Below are 20505 nucleotides of genomic sequence, written 5' to 3'. Positions count from 1 at the left end.
CAGTTTCACGTCGTGAAACACCACGGTGTATACTTAAGTAGTGAACTGTATTGTCACAATAAGTTTTCACCATTGAAAAATGACAATGGGGGGGGGGGGGGGGGTAAACACACAAACCGTCTATGAAACTCAAACTGCATGATGAACATATTGTGAGCAAATAATTTAATGTTATTTGAATTTTTTTTGATCAAACCGTTTATTATAATTTTACTATTGTACCTACTCTATGTTTTAATAGTTTTATGTGTGAAATCATTGTAGAAAATATGCGTTATAAGACGAATCACTAAAGAGAGGCAATGGGCTATGAGAAAACGAACAGATTTTTTTAAAAAAGGCCTTATTAATATGCAATAACATAAATCCATTGACCATTGTAAAAAAATTTACATTAATGTAAATTATTGTGATTCATCGTAATAATTTGTTACAATAAGTATATAAAGAAACGAATTGAATCAAAAGTTTCAACACTAAATAAAGAATGATTAACTATGCAGTGTATCGTAATCTCGCTGTGAACGTTTTATATAATTCTTCCAAAACTATTCAAAAACTTTAAGTTGTTACATATATATAGTTGTAAAACATCTTAATTTATTGTCTATTGTCACGGAAATACCTTGTAAAATTGTGAAACTCATATTGTTTCAAGTACTTATTTAGAATTTACTTTCTTCTATTTCTTTAGTGTGTTACGTAGGGGTATTACATTCCTAAAACGTCTTACGAAATGATATTCATTCTTATAGGGAATAATAAATTGCTTATAATATTGTTGAATCCGATTTGTTCTATGTCATAATACGAAAAACAAAAATTAACGGTAAAATATGAATGTGCTACAATTAATGTTCATATTATTCTATTTTTGATTTATGAGTCAATACATTTTAACGTTTGATTTTCGATTAAAAAAAAACCATTTTTTATATTATATTCCTTTAGTTAATTTAATAAGTATTAAAACAATAAAATGATCAACAATCTGTCATAGTGTTATGTACAAATGTGTTTTGAGTTTTGAAGTAAAACTTCTTTCTTGAGGTATGGGTGGAAAAAAATCGTAACGAAAAATGAAACGACACGTTTGTTTATTTATTTATTCTGCAAGTCATCCATGGCGGCAGCGGCGTGCACGTTTATTTTTATTGTATTGATTTTTCTCACTCTCTCGATAATTCACTTATAATTTCACGGACCCCAATATATTGGTATACTTATGAAAGAAGTTTTACTTCCCCGGATAGTGTAATCGTGGGCTCACACACTCTCGTGATTAAATATTATTCGATTATTGCGATTTATAGTAATTATTTAATACATCTGATAGTATATTTCCTTGGAAACACCAACTTACACAAAATTATTTTGTTTCAAAAAAGCAGCACTCAGTTTATGCATTATACTATACCTACTGTTCTGAGCTGGCTACGCAGCATATTATTGTGTTTTTAGCTGCCGCGAGGTAATATTATATCATATAACATATTAAATCTGTTCGGTATGACGTGTCGCCGGACAAGATTCATAATACCGAAACCGGAGATGTGCGATTGGACGCATAGTAGTGTCGACGACAAGACGATGGCCGTAGCAGCGATGCGCGCTGTCGAGTCCGGCTGTTGCAATGCGGCTTGTGTCTTCGCGTCAGATCTGCCTTGGCCGTGGATATCCCAGCGAGCAGTGTCCGTCACGGCGACCGCATCGTCGTTTGAGGGTCATCTGACGGTCGTCCTGTGCGCCTTGTCAGGCGTCGATGAAGACGAATCGACAGACGTTCGTATACTGGTCGCGAACGCCGACTTGGATTCCATGACGGCCCACGGTGGGCGGCTGTTGCACGACTTGGAGCGTGCCGCGAATGTCGTGACAGGTGGTTACGATGAGTACCCGTTGATCGGCGAAACCGCTGTTCATGTCGTCGGCCGACCGACCGCGGTCGCGAAGTTTGCCTGTCTGCTGGACGAGTCGCTGGCCGACGGTCGGCTCATCGCGAACCGACAGCCAACGGAACGTATCGGCACTGTGACTTTCGGGACTTCCGCAGCATGGCCTTTTCGAGTACCCGTCCGACATGTCCGACGTGTAGTCACATCGTCCCCCAAGATTGTCAAACAGCCATCACGACCCGAATCCGTAACCGATCGGCCGATCGTGGAACATACTTCGCGGTCACTGCTGTCACTGGTCACTGAACCATCAACTCGGCGTGTTTCGGCCCGGAGTAGACCCCAGGCCATGAACAAGGCCGCATGTACACGGGGATGACGGCCGCCGCGAAAAGTCGCCAAAACGTAACATTGTACGTGAAGGCTGTCCACATCATTGACTATGTTATTCTCTTGTTTATATTATTTTATATCAATATGTTAAATAAACCAAGAAAACTCATAAGCAATATTATGTTCTCAAGCCGTGAAAATTAAGGATTTTTTGAAGTATTGGTAAATAGGCATTTAATTAACAATGATATAAAGTTTCGTCAGGTTTTACGCGTTGGAAAATGTAAAAAGCTAAATTTTTATATTTTTTGCCATAAATTACCCTTATTTACCATTTATCATCACGGTGCTGTTATAGGTATTTACAATTCACTGGTTAATAGTTATACATAAACCTATATTCACGTAAAATATTTTGTGAACTGTGTTGATATCTTATGATTTATAACGAGGACGATTTCTGATTAAACTTCGAGTTATTGTTATACAACAAAATTACGTACAACATTTTTTATTCCAGTGTTAATAATTTATGAGGTACCTTGTACTAAATTGTCAAGCTACTTGACTAAACACAATTCATTATTTTCATCGTTATTCATAAGAACAATTTTCAAATGCTCACAAAAAGCTCTAATAATAATATTACAATTATTTAAATTGTCAAGTATCTAGATTGATCTCTTTTGAAAAATAACAAAATCGATTTTCCCAAAAATCGGGTTTGCTGAAAAATGTATGTTATCCACAATTTTTTTCATTACCAATAATTGTTAAGTAAAGTACTGTGTGAATCTGAATTTTTAAAAATTTTTTTTTACTTTTGACCATTGAAGTATCTGACTATCTACATTTACTTTGTTACCAGTAAAGATTTTAAAGTTAAAGATTAATCTTGATACATTTTTTCTACAATAAAAAGTTTCTTCAGGCACAAAAATAAGAAACTAAAAAAACACACATCATTGTAAAATCAATACGTTACAAAAATACTTTAGCTATACTTCTTATCAAAAACAAATTTTATTTAGTAATCGGAAATATTGACTACCTACCTAAAGGTAACATTTATGTATCTATCATAATTTATGGTTGTACAATATTTATAAGTAAATTAACAACAATCAGTTATGTCTTGTGTACGATAATTTATCGAAAACATGAAGTCATGAAGTGTTATTATAGTTCTCGAACGTATATAATAATGTGCAGGAAAATATTGAACTTAATAGTAACGACATTTTGTATAATTTCGTAACAAAATAACGGAATAAACTATATGTATTTCGATTGAAAATTATGATTATCTAGTGAATCTAACAATTAGATAAATTAATTTTTTGTTTTCGATGTACCTACTTAAAAACAATGTATTAATTATGGCTAAATTATCTGGCAGTTCCAAGTCTGTTAGAATGAGAGGAAAAATGCATTGACCAAATGTTACCTAAACGCATAACTACAGCATTTAAAAAAAATGGTTAAGTGGATGTTGCTCTGCTGTACAGTAGGTTACAAGTGAGTCAATGCAGTATTATGAATTATTATTTTATTTTAATTAATTATTAAACTTGAATTCAATGATATAATATCTCGCATTGTATAAGAAAAACGATTCTGAGCGGAGACGGTTTGTCAGTCTGGATATATTATATTGTTATTATTTATTATAGTCTGTAAATTGAATTAATATTATAATATTTTAATATTATTATCTTTTATTCGTTTCTATGGTGATAAACAAAGAGTTAGAAATTAATATCTCATTTTTAGCGGTTTTTCGTGATTTGTCGGTGGTTTTTCCCGTTGCATTAAATAAATATTGAGAAATTCGAAAAACGACCTCTCTAAAGTACTATCTTCATCCAATTTGCTAAAAGATAAGGTACTTTATATGTTGAAATCGAAGCACTCCTTCTGGTAGAAATTTTGTATACAGGATATAAAAAAAAAAAAAACACCATTGTAAAACCACAGACACTAGCTTCCTCGCTCCGCTCAGAGTCTAAAAGGACACCTAAACATATTGGAATATTTTAAAACCATTCGATCAAACACAATATGCTAAATTTCCCAAACGCATTGCAATTCGTTACAAATTCACACAAACTCGAAGTTTGAACTACATTTTTAAAAAGTTATCTACCTATTCAAATATAAATAGATACAGCCGGAACGTGCTTAAAGTTTGTCCTGCACTTGATGCTCGCAAAACTATCTGTATTGACTATCAGACATCGTGAGTTGACTTTGCAGTCGTTGCTGGAAATGAAATGGGTGGTCCCAATGTCCCATAATTGCGATGTCATACTTCCTCGGAATATGCCGAGGGAATCTGTCAGGGAATCCAAAATTAAATCGCGAGCTTATCTGGTGGATAGGTTTTTATAATATTATATTCGATTGAAAGGTTTCAATTTAAAACCCACGAATTGTACACGATTGTGCATTGTAAACATTGTCCTGTATGCAATAATTAAAGGTTATCAACCAATAACATTTCTAATATTTTTAACCAAACGATTTCTGTGATTTTGTCGTCTGCAAAAATAGTCGTGTTTGGTTTGTACAGTTAAATAATAACCAGAAAAATATAATTAGGTTCCCAGTTTAATGGGTTTTTTTTTTTTAATCTTTTTATTTTCTGTTGTTACAAGTTAAAGAACATGATTACCTACCTAAAATGTACTCGTTTATAATGATCAACAGAGTCACCAACATTTTCTATAAAAGCAACTGTCGAAAAACGAATAAATAATAACATTTCAACTCGATATTTTATTTTAGTTTAGAATAATGATGAATTCCAGCCATTTAAAATTATCATTTTTGTTTTAATTAATATATTTCTTATGGTTCATAAAAACGTCAAAGTATAAGAATTTATATTGACATTTAATAATTAAATAATAACATAAAAAAATTGACACCGTTCTATATTCCAATTTCGTATTGGTGTGTTAATATATTATGAACATTTTTTTTAAATCATTGATGGAAATGCGTGCATAATAAAAAAAAATGACTTATTCGCCTTTGTCAACTGAAACAGTGTAAATAAAAATATATAATTCTAAGTAATTTATTTAAATTTACAACGAAACCTTTACAACTTCAAAGCGTGTAACAGAATTTAATTGATTCAAAAAATTATAAAACTCAAAAGAGCTTATAGAAATAATAACAATAACAGTGCCTCATTCGTTTACGATATTATGTTTTCAGATTGCCGAGGCCTATATTTTTCATAGGAAAACTCGCAAAAAATTTCTTTGAATTTCTTAGATTGTAGTTGAATATAAATGCGTTTCGTTGGTTCTTAAATTTACTAAAACCACAGTCGTCCTCATATTATCATCGCTACTGATTTTTTTACACTGTTTCTAAGCTCATTACAACAATAATCATTTTACCCAGGTACTTCAATAATCCTTTTTCCACCATGTTAATCTTCTTTTGAACTTTATCGTAAATATTTTAAATCACACGACTATAATTTCACAACCATTGAGAAAAAATTGTCCTCACTATGCGATATGTATCCTTAATTATTTAAGCAATTAATATTTTACTCGTAGCGTTTCGTTTTATTTTGTTCATTACATCCTCCGCAGAATTACTTTTACCATATTATATTATAGTTAAGGATTTGATCTCCTCCGCCTTTTTTGATATTTTTTCTACACTCATATTAGTAGTTTAATCTTAATGGACTTCCAGTGCGAAAGACCGTTGCTATACATTATACGTTGTATTATTTCTGCTAATATTTTTTAATTGAATATTAGTTATAATATGCCACTAGGTATCTATTGTTATAATTTGTTTATTAGTTTTTTATTTAACTCCCTCAAATGCAATACACGTACAATTAAGCACAACCGTAAACAAAGTTTTTCGTACTCACATAGTATTGATGAGTTTTAATTTCTAAATACGTTTTATTTGATTACGGTATACACCATTACCTAGTTATATTTGCTCTCCGAGAGAATAGACAATAGACAATAGTAAACGTATGACCGAATCGACAGTTAGATTACAGCGTTAATAGCGTTACCTAAGTTACTATTGTTTATCGTTTCTTACTTCATAAAAATGTTCAAAATGTGTTAACTGTATTTTGTACTATTCATTCATAGATTTGATAAAAATTTATATAGATACTATTTTTTGCACTTAATTTACTTTTTCATGCTTGTTATTACAGTTGAATCGTACTATCATAGAAGTTAATAAATTCTAATCCTTTAATTTTTTATTTTGTCACAGTTGTTTAGATGATATTCAGATGGTAACATATAATAACATACAATTATTAAATAATATAGAACCTAACATAATATTATATTATTTACTGCATCGTCATATCCCGATCGAGCTTGTTTTAAATATTTAAACTAAATATTATTTAGTATAATAAAGTCGATAAAATCCTAGTTTAATATTTAATTTATGTGATGCATCCGAATAGAGGCGTTTCACACAATCATGTAATGATATTATTCCATATAAAATATGACATTTTTAGTTTAATTAATTGACGTAAAATTAATTCATAATATTTAGATAAAAAATAAAAACAGCATTATATTGTGTAACATGCTATTAATGTTTCCATTGTGTTGATATTTTCAATTATGTTTTTTTTTTCCAAAAAAAGGTTATTAAATAATATAATAGGTGCCTATTGATATTGTCAACAGTAATAACATCATGTACCTATGTTTGATACCTTAAGCGATTTCATATATCAAAGCTTTTGTCAATACTCGTTGTTTTTATAGTTATTAAAAACACTTTTTATATACACTTTTTATGTAGTGTTATTTAAATTAATGTTCAAACAAACAAATGTTTGTATTTTGAATAAATAAACTAATAGGGTATTTCTCAAAAAAAAAAAAAAAAAAAAAATTAATCACAGACAATTTGTAAATAATTGTATACATGATGTTTGGTAAATTATTTTTATACGGTTTAATTGATATCAAATATACTTTTTTTCAATGGTAAAAAAAATATGAAATAGAAGATTACTAAATTTTTGAATCGTATTAAAAGAAAAACGTCAACCACAGTTTTGTAAAATGATTTTAATAATTCGCATAGAGAATATTTTTATAATTTGTAATAATGTAATGTATTAAAAAGCCGGAAATGTTTCTTTAGAATTTAAATCTGAGCGAAAAATGCATCCAACGTTTTGTATTAATATCGGGTATGCGTTGATACAATTTTAATAAATAATATTAAAGAACTTTTTTACTGGGTGAATCAAAAACATTCAAAATATAATATTACATTTACATTTTTACATATTAGATATTATTCAATAAGAATATATGACGTAATGTTCAAAAGTTCCATTATTGTTTAACTGATGTTTATTTGTTGACAATGTTTTGTTCAGGTATTTAGTATATAGTTAGTTCAGTGTAAAAGAATATTATAATATAAATATCAAATGTTTTACATTACCTATTACAAATAGGTACAAACTTTTTTGTATCATTTTTTATTCACATTGTTTTCATTTTGTTTTTAAATTTTACTTGTCTGTGTTTTAAATTCACTAAATACTCGAATATCTCGTTTAATTAGTACAGAAATAAAATACAAAAAAAAAAAAAATGTTTTTATTTGAGAACTCATCACTTGTCCTGTCGTGTAAGAAGTTGGGACTATTATAATTTATAGCTAATATACATTGATAAATATGTGTGTTGCTGATAGTAATTTTTTGATTTTGGGGGGAAAAAGTTGTGTAATATTAATAATTAATATATTATAAATGATACCGATGGTGGCACTTTTATAATCCTTGGTCAAAAACGGATATAGTATTAAGAATATGATTATATTATAATAATTATAAAAATAATTATTTTTCAATTTCTATTATAATAAAATTCAATTATTTTTTTATGAAATTAAATATTAACGAGAATATTATGATAATGTGCTTGTCACAATGTTGAAAACATTAAGGATTTTGAATGAGTAATTATTGATTGATTATACATTTTAAAAAAAAACTGCCAGGCGTGTTTATTATTTCTCAGATGATTAATACGTTAATCGAATGGTACTTATAAATATATTTATGTGTATAAAATCAGTAACCCGTGTATAGCTGTTAGCGATTGATAGAGTTTTATAATTTTGTTAGTTTAATTTCGTAGTAACAGTAATATTATTTATATATTTTGATTTTAAAGTCAAACCGAGTATGCATAATGAATATAAAGTACACTCACCAGAAGGATATTATACGGCAGCCAACAAACCGTGAACGCTATGACCACAGTAACCATCATTTTTATCATCTGAAAAATTCGAAAACAAAATATGACAGGTTTCGAAAGGTCGCAACTTGTCGGAAAGCGTTACTTTTCTCTTCGACTTGGCCATCCTAACGTCTCTGGAGTTCTGCGCCTCGCCCGGAGTCCTTTTGCCCCACACCACCACACCAATGTTGACATATGTAAATAGAAGGACGGCGAATGGTATGCAATACTGAAGCACCAACAACGCTACATTATAGTAATGCCGGACGTTCTCACTTGGCCATTTCTCGTTGCAAATATAGAATCCACATTCCTAGTTATGTAAATTTTCATAAACATTTTTTTTGTGAACATTTTCAAAAAGTTGAACATTTTATAATTTATCATATTAATTTCTTATAAAATAAATCTTTTGATAGTATATAGTTAATAGTTATAGTATATTAATTATCCTTCATAATTATATTTAAAACTATGTAGGTTTATTGCCATTTACCCATTTTAATACTATTTTGGTATTATTCTATTGAACATAATTTTATTGTAAATACAAAATACAAATAGTTAAATATATTTTATAATATTTATCTCGGTAATAATTAATATGTATTTTTATTTCTTATTGAAAATGTTGTATTTTTACTTCAGTATACCTTAAAAATTAATTAAGTTATGAAAACTAAAATTTTCAAGCTAACGATAGTAATAGAAATCGATCAATAGTATATTACTGAATTGGTATGGAGCTAAACGGACCAATTATCATATTATGTTATAACATCACGGGAGACAGAATAATTTAGTGCATAAATAAAATTATATTATATATTATGATATCATTGGTCTGGTTTGCAAATATTGTAACTCCATAATAACTACTTTTTAGGAAGAACAATAAACATCTCATTAGTTTAAATACTTTTGTTTTGGTTCTTGATCTAGGGTCTAGATTCTAGACGACATTATGTTAATATGTCATTTAATATCAATAAATAAATAATATTGTAACGTTATTTTCATAAATAATATTTTATCGAAAGTTATGGAGAGATAACGGTTTGGTGTTTACCTTAGTTGGACTTAATACAATTTTGTCGGAACTTTAACGGCCGATTAAAAAGAGAGAATCTGTATTTTCAGAGTAAAAATGGTTTTAAACAATGCCTTTTTTTCCTAAACGAAAAAGTAGTAATCTCAAATTTGCCGTTTGTTGTTACGATAATTGCGAATTAAACCGACTACGATATTCTACAGGTATTAACCGTTAAGGAAAACATGGTAGAAGGTGGTTACTGAGATCTCGAGGCGTATAGAAAATAGGTACCTAATATTAGTATTTCGTTACAATAATGTTATAAACTATTGATACTTTGAAAAAATACAAAACAAATCAATTGTTTTTAAAAAACATTTTCAATGATATTGTCCTGAATATAACGGCGTGGTGTTATTATATTGTTCGGAGAGTATCAAGTTTTTGTTCGATGTAAAAACTAATACGAAAAACTATTGTTATTTTCCCGCGCTTGTACAGAACTTTCATAGAGAAACTTACAATCTATCTTTGCCATATAGATACGCCGGTTAATAGAAAGGTGTGTAGCGTGAAAAGTTATTTGTAACAAAAAGTATAGAGTTTACTATCGCAATAAAATCACTTTTGAAAAACGCATACTTTTAGTTTTGTTTTTTCCCACAATTTTTCAACCGAGTTGTTATTATACTTGTTTAACTTATCACAATATATTTCTAAACTTTATTTTATATGTACACCTTTGGTATATACATAATATATATATAATAAATATATTGATGAGATTTTATTTTTGAACCCGTGCAGTTGTGTATAATATTATTTGTTTAGATTTTGATTGGTATTAATATGAGAATTCATTTAGTCAACATTTTCACTCATCTGAAAAGATAAATTCTTCTGGTTTCATTCGAATACACGTACGTGTATAGTAAGGGCGCCCGTTAGAGGTTGCAAGGAGGTGATATGTCATCCCCCAAGACGAATGTGAAATTATTTTTAGTTGTCAATAATAAACTATTTTTTCTGATAATATTATTCCATATTATGACATATTACATAGGTAGGTGCATCGTTTATCTATGTTGTATAAGTATTTTCTGTTAGTTAATTAAAGCAATTTTGTATGTTCTTAGCTTATTTTTTACGATACTGCCCTAGGTTCTGATTGATGTGTGTCCTACGTCCTTCTTATATAGTAATATATACCTTTGGAAGATTAATCCTAAAAAATAATTAAAAAAACAACCCCCGAACAAATTAATTTAATGGTACTATGCAATATAAAATTATTATAACCTGATGCCAATACGACGGCTGTTCCAATGTCGTAACTAGGAGAATTGGAAACGCTGTAATCACGGCCACGGTCCAGACTAATGCTATTATGCATTTGGCGTGATGTCTGCTGGCTCTAGGTTTCAGTGGCCACATTATCGCAATGTACCTGTCCACGCTAATTGCCACCAGCGTGTATGCGCTCACCTGTTCGAAACAGTACAATATTATTATTATTACTCATTAGTCGGTGTTTAAACGATCGTTAGGTATATTACGATTAGACGACGCGAGTTGAGAATGAAAAGGTTCTATGTCACAATATCCAATTGTTCAGTTGACAATGAAAAGGTTATATTATGTCACAATAACATCCAGTTGTTCAGCAGAGCAATTTTTAACTTTAAATAGGTAAGTACCCAATATATTTTTTTCAGGTTATCTTACGAACATAACCATAATTTTAATGAATAAATGAATACAATTGTTAGCAGATATATTGTGAATAATATTAGGTATTAAACATCCCAACATTTTATAAAAACCAAAAAACTAGAAATAAGTTCTCTCTATAGAACTTTTTCATTCTTCCAGCTAAATTATATAATATACATATAATTATATTATACCTACTTTCATAAACATATTGTACGATATTATTGTGATTTTTGTTTTTATCCTATCATCGACATGTAAATTTACATGATCAATAGTTATTGATAACACCTTTTAATACTAACCAACATTGAATAGCATGACGATAGTTCCTTTCCATATTTACGTACATTTATCAAAACAAAAAAAAGTTCTATTGAACTACAACTATAATCACGATTCAGTAATTTTTCATGACATAGAACCTTTTCATTTTCTGTATCTCACTAAGTATTATATCTAGAAACACAATTTTGAACGAAAAGATGCAAAATTTAAATTTAAACAAATGTATGAAAAAAAAACCGATTTTTGAAAAATGTGGACATATTAGAACCTTTTCATTCTCAGCCCGCAACGAGTTAATTTATATTCTAAATATCGTCAGACAAACGACGGAAGAGGTATCCTCATTGCTGCACCGTTTTAAACAAACCATTATTGTTTTCTTTTGCAATAACAATGTCTATTATATCATACTGTACTATAGCATTATACGCTATCGTAGGTATTATTATTAAATAAATCATATTGATGACAACATTTATAATGTTTATCACTTCAAAGTTGAACAAAACACTAATCATCAATAGCTATTATATTGGTCTTCATAATTAGTGGCGTGGTGAAGTGGAATATTTTATAGTGTAATATTAGTTTTTTCAATGACCTATCATCACTTGACTCTTTGTAGTACCTACCCCCATTGGCCATTACCCTCGTGGCACGTACAATATATGCATATCAAAAATATTGTTTTATTTTTTTTTATTTTGAACACTGTAATTGAATTATTAAAATTACTATATACAATTACACCTATAGTAATTACTATTAAAGCAATTGTTAATATTTTTATTAAATATCAAATTCAAATGAAGCTAGTCGTGTTTTACAATTTCTCACTGTACTCCAAATTCGTCGTACTACTGTCCTTCAAAATCACGGTTAAGTGAACTGGTTATAATAATATTTTGGCAGTACTATTTACCATACATAACTTTTAGGAAACGGCTATTGTAATTTATATAGTTTTAATTTTTTATTTTCTTCATACAACAATTTTCTTCAAAACATTTAAAGTTATATTTATTTGATAAAAAATAACAAAACTATGATTTATAATTTATTAACACGTGTTACGTATCATCTTATTAACTTTGATCACTTGATTTCAGATTAGCAATAATGTATGATATTATGTTCGTTGAGTTTATATTCGTAAAAATCTCATCAATTTTTTTTTCAAGTCAAATTAATGTAAAAAAATTCTTATAGATATAGGGATTGGAACATTTTAAGTGCTGAAATTTCAGTTAAAATTGTACAATAAGAAATTGTAGAAGATTATGTCAACGTATTTAAATGTGCTTGCATGTAAAATGTAAAATGGCTTATAAATATTTATAATAACTGATTTAACTGAGAAAATAATAACTTGGGAGACTTGATATTATAATTATTCAACTTATGTTTCCTTAGGTAATGATTTGTTTTTTGGAGCTTTATAAAATTTAGATTTTTCATAAAATATTTATATTTTTGATGTCTGTTTGATAGTTTGAATTTTGAATAGGTACCTGCAAATTTAATAAATGCTTTATTAATTATCACCGTTATAGTTTTACTGAATTATTTTGAAAATCTCGTCTTTGTTTTTAGAACACGATGGTTTCTCAAACTAAAAATGATTATAAAACTCTGGATTACCCCATCGCGAGTGATGTGAATCAAGTGATTAATCATCGACCATGCTATGGGTACTTTGTTTGTTTTCTGCTTTTATTAACGAACTTAATTAATTTTTATTTTTTAATATTTATTCCAAATCTCCTAAGGTTGTATGACACGTCCAGTCCCTAATGTACTCAGAGTTTCAAATTTCAAAGTATTATAACTGAAATACTCTAAGGATATAATGTTTAAACTTTCATTAAGGGTTAATGGGTTTTGAACTGTACATATTCGTTTAAATTGCAATGTGTAGGGTAAGCTGTAAAATAGAATTCATAGTTTGGAATTCTTAATGTCTATTGGATGTGGTTATTTTTAAGGCGTATATAATAGAGAGAAGCTTATATGGTTTTACGCTGTGTTTGTTTTAATAAAGTGAAGTTCTACTTAACCATCGTTTTTCAATTTTGTTTTTACATTTCCATAGCTGATGAACAGTAATACGAGAGGAGCGTTCATTTTAGGTGACTATCAATCTAAGCCTACAGTTTTAAACGTTGCCCCTTGGTCACTTTGCTATTCTCCAAAGTTTGGTACGATATTCAGAAATTTAAAGTTTTAGCTAAGTTCCTCCTATTGCAGTAACTGTAGAGGATCACACACGTTACACGATTGAATGACTTTCAAGATTGATTAGAGATAATTTGGGAACAAATATTTAAAATACAATATATTTTGAGACATGTTAAAACGAAAAATATGACCTTTTACTTATAATCATAATTTCATTACGTCAATATTAGACTTTTTAAAATATTATGTCAGATGGCAGTTGTGTACCTATTTTGCCTATACAGCATGCCGTCATACAAATTATGCAAAACATAACTGTATAGGATATAGAACACTCATTGAGATCTCCGGAATACCATAATATTAGTTTAATATATAATAATATTATTGCGCAATTGAAAATAATGATACCGTTGTATTGCGTTAACTAAAAAAAAATATCATGACGAGCTGATCCGTTTACTAAAATGTTCGTTAGACAAAATCTAAGAACTTCCCATTTTTGATACTATATTTGATAATAATATACAGTCTTGTAAAATAAACTTTTTAAAAGTATTCAAGTACTGATACCGATAATTATTTTGATGAGCACTTGATTCTTTAGTAAGAAAGTATTAATGTGTAAATGCAAAACCTTTAAAAAAACTATTTTATAAACATTTTCAAATACTAACAATTTTTTTTTTTATAATTTTCACGACTTACATTTATTTACCTATTTATTTATTTATTAATTAACTAACACCAATTGGCAATTATATTATAGCTGGTAATATATAAACAAATTTAAATGTAAAAATTATTGGTCATATAGATAATAACATAAAATTGAATAAACTAACAATTTATAAGAACCATAAAAGAGAAAAGAAAAACTAAAAAAATGTTACAGCATTCTAATTGTTAAGTATGTACAGAGATATCAAATAGTAAAAGTGTTGTATTAAACTAAGATAAAAAGAAATAGTTTTTGGTATACACTTACATTAGTTGTACGGAACATATTTTTATATCATATAATTTGGCGTAACTGTAAATTACTTTTCCGTTATCTTTGTCAAAGTATCTTAACTTTCGGTTAGGTTTAACTCATATGAGAAGAATTAATATTATTAAATACGGCTATTACATATTTTTTTACTTTTTTATTGAACGAGGTGGAATTTAAAATATAAAATATAATATAAACTAAAAAGGTAAAGTATTTGAAAATGAGTATTTGATTTTTAATACAGAAACTTTGAGAAAATATTTAAAATAGTTTTACTCAATTACTTTTACTCAAGTATACATACTACATACTTTACAAGACTGGATAATATATTATACATGATCGTTGTAATAATAATAGTTTTCTAGAGTAGTTTATATAGTTTTACTCAGTGTTTATTTGAATAAATTCAAGTTCTACTTAACCATTGTCTTTCTATTTTGTTTTTGCACTTCGTTAGCGAATACACAATCATGCATTTTAGGTGACTTTTAATCCGAGCCAAAAGTTTTGAACGTTGTGCACTTGGGGAAAATCATTTTGCTATTCTCCAAATATTGGTACGACATTCAGCCATTTAAAGTTTTAGCTAGGTTCATTTTACTGAAATAACCGTAGATGATCACATACGATTGAATGACTTTCAAGATTGATTAAAGCTAATTTATAAATGAAAATTTACAATACAACATATTTTGAGACAAGTTAAAACAAAAAAGATGTTTTACTTTTATCATAATTTCACTACGTAAATATTGGACGTTTTTAAAATGTCGTACGGCATTGGTGTACCTATTTTGCAGTGGCGTCATTTGGGGTGGGGCAACTGGGGCATTTACCCCAGTCTAGTATTTACATCAACCTTATGTCAGCACATTTACCACACGCCCACCCCCACCCGTTAACCACTAAGGCACTATGCTATGAGAATCTGGGTAAAAAAATTTTGAGTCGGAAAAGCTGTGAAAAATTGACCTAGTCTAATGAAAACCAAAATGACGCCACTGCTACTTTGTCTATACAGCACGCCATCATACAAATTATGAAAAAAATAACCAGATAGGAGGACACACACTGAGAACCCTGGGATACCAAATATTCAATAGGTTTAATGTACAATAATATTATTGTTCGATTGAAAATAATGATATCACTGTATTGTAGTATCTGTACACCAAAAAACCGATATAATCTCGAATTGAGCTGTATACTGAAATGTTCGTTAGACAAAAACGAATAACTTCCCATTTTTAATAATATACAGTTTTGTATAGTAAAGATTTGTAAGTACCTACTAATACAGATAATTATTTCGAAGATTATTGAACACTCAGTAAAAAAGTATTTATGCACAAATGCAAAAACTTTAAAAAAAACTATTTATATAGACACTTTCAAATACTAAATTTTTTTTTTTTTTTATAAATTATGTCTTACGTTAATTTTATAGAACATATTTTTTTATAACTGTAAATTGCTTATTTGTTTTCTGTCAAGGTATTTTAACTGTTTGTTAGGTTTAATCTATAAAAAAAAATGTATATTACTAAATATACCAACCATTACATAATTTTAAATTTTTTTACTTAACGAGGTTGAATTTAAAACAGAAAATATATAACTAAAATTGTAAGCCATTCGAAAACGCGTATTTGATTTTTAATACAAACAACTATGAGGAAATATTTAAAATAGTTTTACTTGGTGACGTTTACTCCAGTATACAAGTACCTACCTTACAAGACTGGACAATATATTGTGCGTCATGATCGTTGTAATAATAATAGTTTTCAGAGTATGGTGTTTAACGTGTCCCATCGTTTTGCACACGAGACAATTCGACGGAACTCGGAGTGTTCGCAACGAGGAATGCGCCCCTTATTAGATTTCGGCAAACAGAGATATCGAGTTACCCGAAATCAAATGGTTAAAGTGGAACCACGCCGGATAAAGTCCATACCATACAAACGTGATATACACAATATATTTGCGCAGCTAATGGAGTCAAGCCCGTTAACTTCACACGAACAACACTCGTACGCAGATGTACTTATTTCGTATCAATTATGTCGTGTTCGCCGAGGCTCGTACGGTTTTTGATATTCTACAAAGTAGCACGATACTGTTATAGTCGTACCTGGGTTGTTCGTGCCGTTTAATACGATTGGTCGTATAATAATATTATAATTCTAATGTCACACGAAACGTTCAACCGAATTCGGTCGAGCATTACACTGATTTATAGGTTATTGTATACATATATATAAGTAGTTTTTGCTGTTGTATTTTCCATAGTCGCGGGAAACGCGTTTCGTATAACAAAGCGTGCGCCGTGGCTGGGAAACGGCCAATTTGACAGCGGTGAAAAAGAAAACCACCCGAAAGAGTAAAAACAAGGAAACTAGACGTCATAATATTATTATCAGCATAACAACACAAACGCACATGACGGATTTGTCAAGTCATGTCGGCACGAAATTCGTCGTTTTCACCAGCGTATAAACATATTATGGTACGGGTATAGTATGGGCATAGTATGGGTACGAACCTATATATACCGACACGCGCCCGCTGACGTCGTCTCTAAATCACCGAAACAAATATTGCGGCCTCACATTTCTATTATTATTATTATTATTGCTACGACGTGGATATCCTTTTGCCGCTGAGAATATCCTTTCCCGCCGCCACCACAGCGGTATCCTGGTATTGTTATTTCGGTCGAGTATTTCACTCGAGTGGGGTAGGCAGCGTAACGAGAGTTAGCCACCGTCCTCAACCGCTGGCTTATTATTTTGACCTTAATACGCGTTATATTATTTTGTTTTGTATACTCGCGAATAGCGTAAACCACAAAAGTCCATCGCCGGCACGGTACTCTGTTGGTTTTGTATCGCTGAGACTATTATACCTCTAAAACTTGGGGTGCTATGATTGTAAATGCCACACAGAGCCACGGAGGGCTACCCCACACCCTTTATTATAAAAATTACAAGATCTACAATAAGTTACAAATCTACAATAATCAATACTTGAAAACTTTTTATACTCATTTTAACGTACATCATATATATTAACGACAAAAACAAAATATATTATACTTTTTTTATTTATATATTAAGATTTTATCAATTAAAATTATATGGGGAGGGGCGGGGGGTGTCCAGTAATACACGGTCCACCATAGCATACATCTATTTTGAACTTTTCACGTGACCTATTGGCTAAAAATGGCTCTTAGGCAATCCATTTTTCCATAATATTTGTCGTCATGCTAATCATCCATCAACTTTAAGAATAAGATGTAATAATTTATGACATATTACCTCGATGACCAAGATAGTTTTGATTTTTTACGGAAAATATTTCATATTTTAAAAACATAAAATCAATGGTATTTTACTATAGTAAATAATAATAATGGTTAGACCTAAACAAACAAGGGGTGCTAAAATAGAATTTAAGGGGGGGCTAAAGACTAACTCTGGGGCCACGAGGTTCAACAGAATGCAGCCGTAACATAGGTGGCCGTATCAAGAGAACGCACCAGTTGTTCCCGCATCATTCAAATGTACTGAAACATGGAAAATATTTTGTGTTCAGCATTTTTGATTTGGTGCGGCAACCTTTATAATAATTGAGATAATTGACCAACTGTTATCAAACCTAAATTTACCAAAAGGGGGAGGGGGCGAGGCCTAAGAGGGGACATGTCCACTTTCTAGAAAATAATTAAGTATGAAAAAAAAACTATGCGTGTTTAATATACTTATTTATTATTTTATATCACACTTGATACCATAGATTTTTGCTTAATACTTATCACTTTCAAGAAATACACACCTAACTCTATACGCCATGAATTGGCTTTGGAATCTAGTTTAATGTTTGTCCCCTCCACCTGAAAATTACGCTATAGGCACCCTTGCGTACGAATATTATCAGCTGTGCTATCAGTTATAAATACATAATATAGGGATTTTTGGGATATTTTAATTTAAGTCATCATATATTCATATGAGTAGCTAATATTTCACTTATGTAAAAAATTAAAAATTAAGAAAGTGTCACTATACAATAGTCACTTGAAAACTGAAATATTATAAAACCCCACGTGAAAGCACAGATAATGCGTTCTCACTCGTATTTTGACGGTAGGTCATCGATTCTCTCTAAATATTATTGTCAAAAGTTATTGCACAAAATCGGAACTGCTGAACACAAATTTGTTAAGTGTCGTACGTTTGCAAGACGGACACGACACAGTATAATATGTGGGCATTGCATCATTTTCAAAGTATATTATTATTTACGTTACCTTACCGTCAGCATTGTTCAGCGGTGCTGAAAAAAAAATTGAGTTAAAAAAGTACATAATTATTCCGCTGCCTTTTGTCGCCTCGAGTCGACGAGTTCTTTTCGGATGTCCACCTCGCGGCGTGTTCTATTGTTCGTCGTCGTCGCCATAATAAGCAGCACCGTTGGTCGAACGAATAAAAGGCGACCGAGTTACGCAAAATAATATTATTATGCGAAGAATGAATGAAAACATACTATTTATCATTATTTACTTAGGTATAGGCATCACCTTAAACATTTTAAAATAATTATATATTGTAAATAACAGTCCTAATATTATATAATATTATACAGTCACTATGTGTTTATATTATATTATGTTAAAAAAAATGTGAATATAATAATAATTGATAGCTGTTAACCGTTCAACATAATATTTAACTGGGACGATGGATAAAATTACATTTTGTGATAATTTATTTTATTTCACGATCTCAACTTGAAATATGTCTCAATATTTGTTATTACGACATCAGATGTACTTTGTACCCACTTCAACTTTTTCCTATAACACGTTTATATGTCATTACCTATATACCTGGCGATTCTATTATAATTTAATACCTACTCATTATTTCAAAAAGGTTTTTGAAAAAAACATTTTTACATGGTTTATAGTCATTAAAAACAACTTTTTTAAAAAAAATATATTTTTTAATAATTTTTATCTTCAACAATTTTAAAATTTTAACTTATTTGAATAACAATATTAATTTTTAATTTCATATTCCAAAGGATCCAGAATATTTTTCTGAGTATTTCGATACACAAAAATCGAATTTAGGATGAGTTTAACTAAGTATTTAAGCTTTAATGTTTTGATGAGCGGAGTGGATTGGTATTTGGTTATTTCGCTCATCGAAACTTTAAATACTTACAACTCATAAGCCACTCATACTAAAAGTATACTTTTATGTATCGAAATGACTAGAAAAATATTCTGCTTTTGAAGATGAAATTAAAACTATATACTGTAATTCAAAAAAATAAAAAACTTAAAAAATTATAAACTTATTATGTATAAAATGTATGATTATTTTTATCATATAAATAATAAATATCATATGATAAATTATTGAAAGTGTATTTACCGCTATGAGAACAGACAAAAATTCATATCACCCCATTCAAAAAATTTGAGCACGCCACTGAACACGAATATTTCCCTTAAACCATCCGAAGTTATAAGTCGGTCGAGCGAATTAAATGCTTCGCGTGCGTCCGAGCTAAGCACAATGTTACATATTATTCACCAAATGAATGAAAACATACTATTTATCATTATCACTATTTACGCATTTTTTTTTCTTCAGAAAGTGTGAGTATAATAGTAATTTATAGCTGCAGTTAACCGTTCGACATATTTTACTCGGACGAGGGATAAAATTACATTTTGTATAAATTTATTCTATTTCACGATCT

At 29.7% G+C, this 20505-nt stretch overlaps 1 protein-coding gene across 1 annotated transcript in view; it reads right to left on the bottom strand.

Annotated features, from left to right (window-relative positions):
* The window catches only part of LOC100159625 (RYamide receptor-like), a 120796-nt gene that overhangs the window by 8177 nt on the left and 92114 nt on the right, over nucleotides 1-20505 (bottom strand). The window contains exons 4-6 of the mRNA XM_008180505.3: nucleotides 10851-11036; nucleotides 8622-8831; nucleotides 8489-8557 (exon numbers count right to left, since the gene is read on the bottom strand). Of these exons, the coding sequence (XP_008178727.1) occupies nucleotides 8489-8557; nucleotides 8622-8831; nucleotides 10851-11036 (465 nt within the window). The remainder of the gene's footprint in view (nucleotides 1-8488; nucleotides 8558-8621; nucleotides 8832-10850; nucleotides 11037-20505) is intronic.

Source organism: Acyrthosiphon pisum, chromosome A2 (genome assembly GCF_005508785.2).
Source record: "Acyrthosiphon pisum isolate AL4f chromosome A2, pea_aphid_22Mar2018_4r6ur, whole genome shotgun sequence".
NCBI lineage: Eukaryota > Metazoa > Arthropoda > Insecta > Hemiptera > Aphididae > Acyrthosiphon > Acyrthosiphon pisum.
This window is presented reverse-complemented; position numbering and strand designations above follow the sequence as displayed.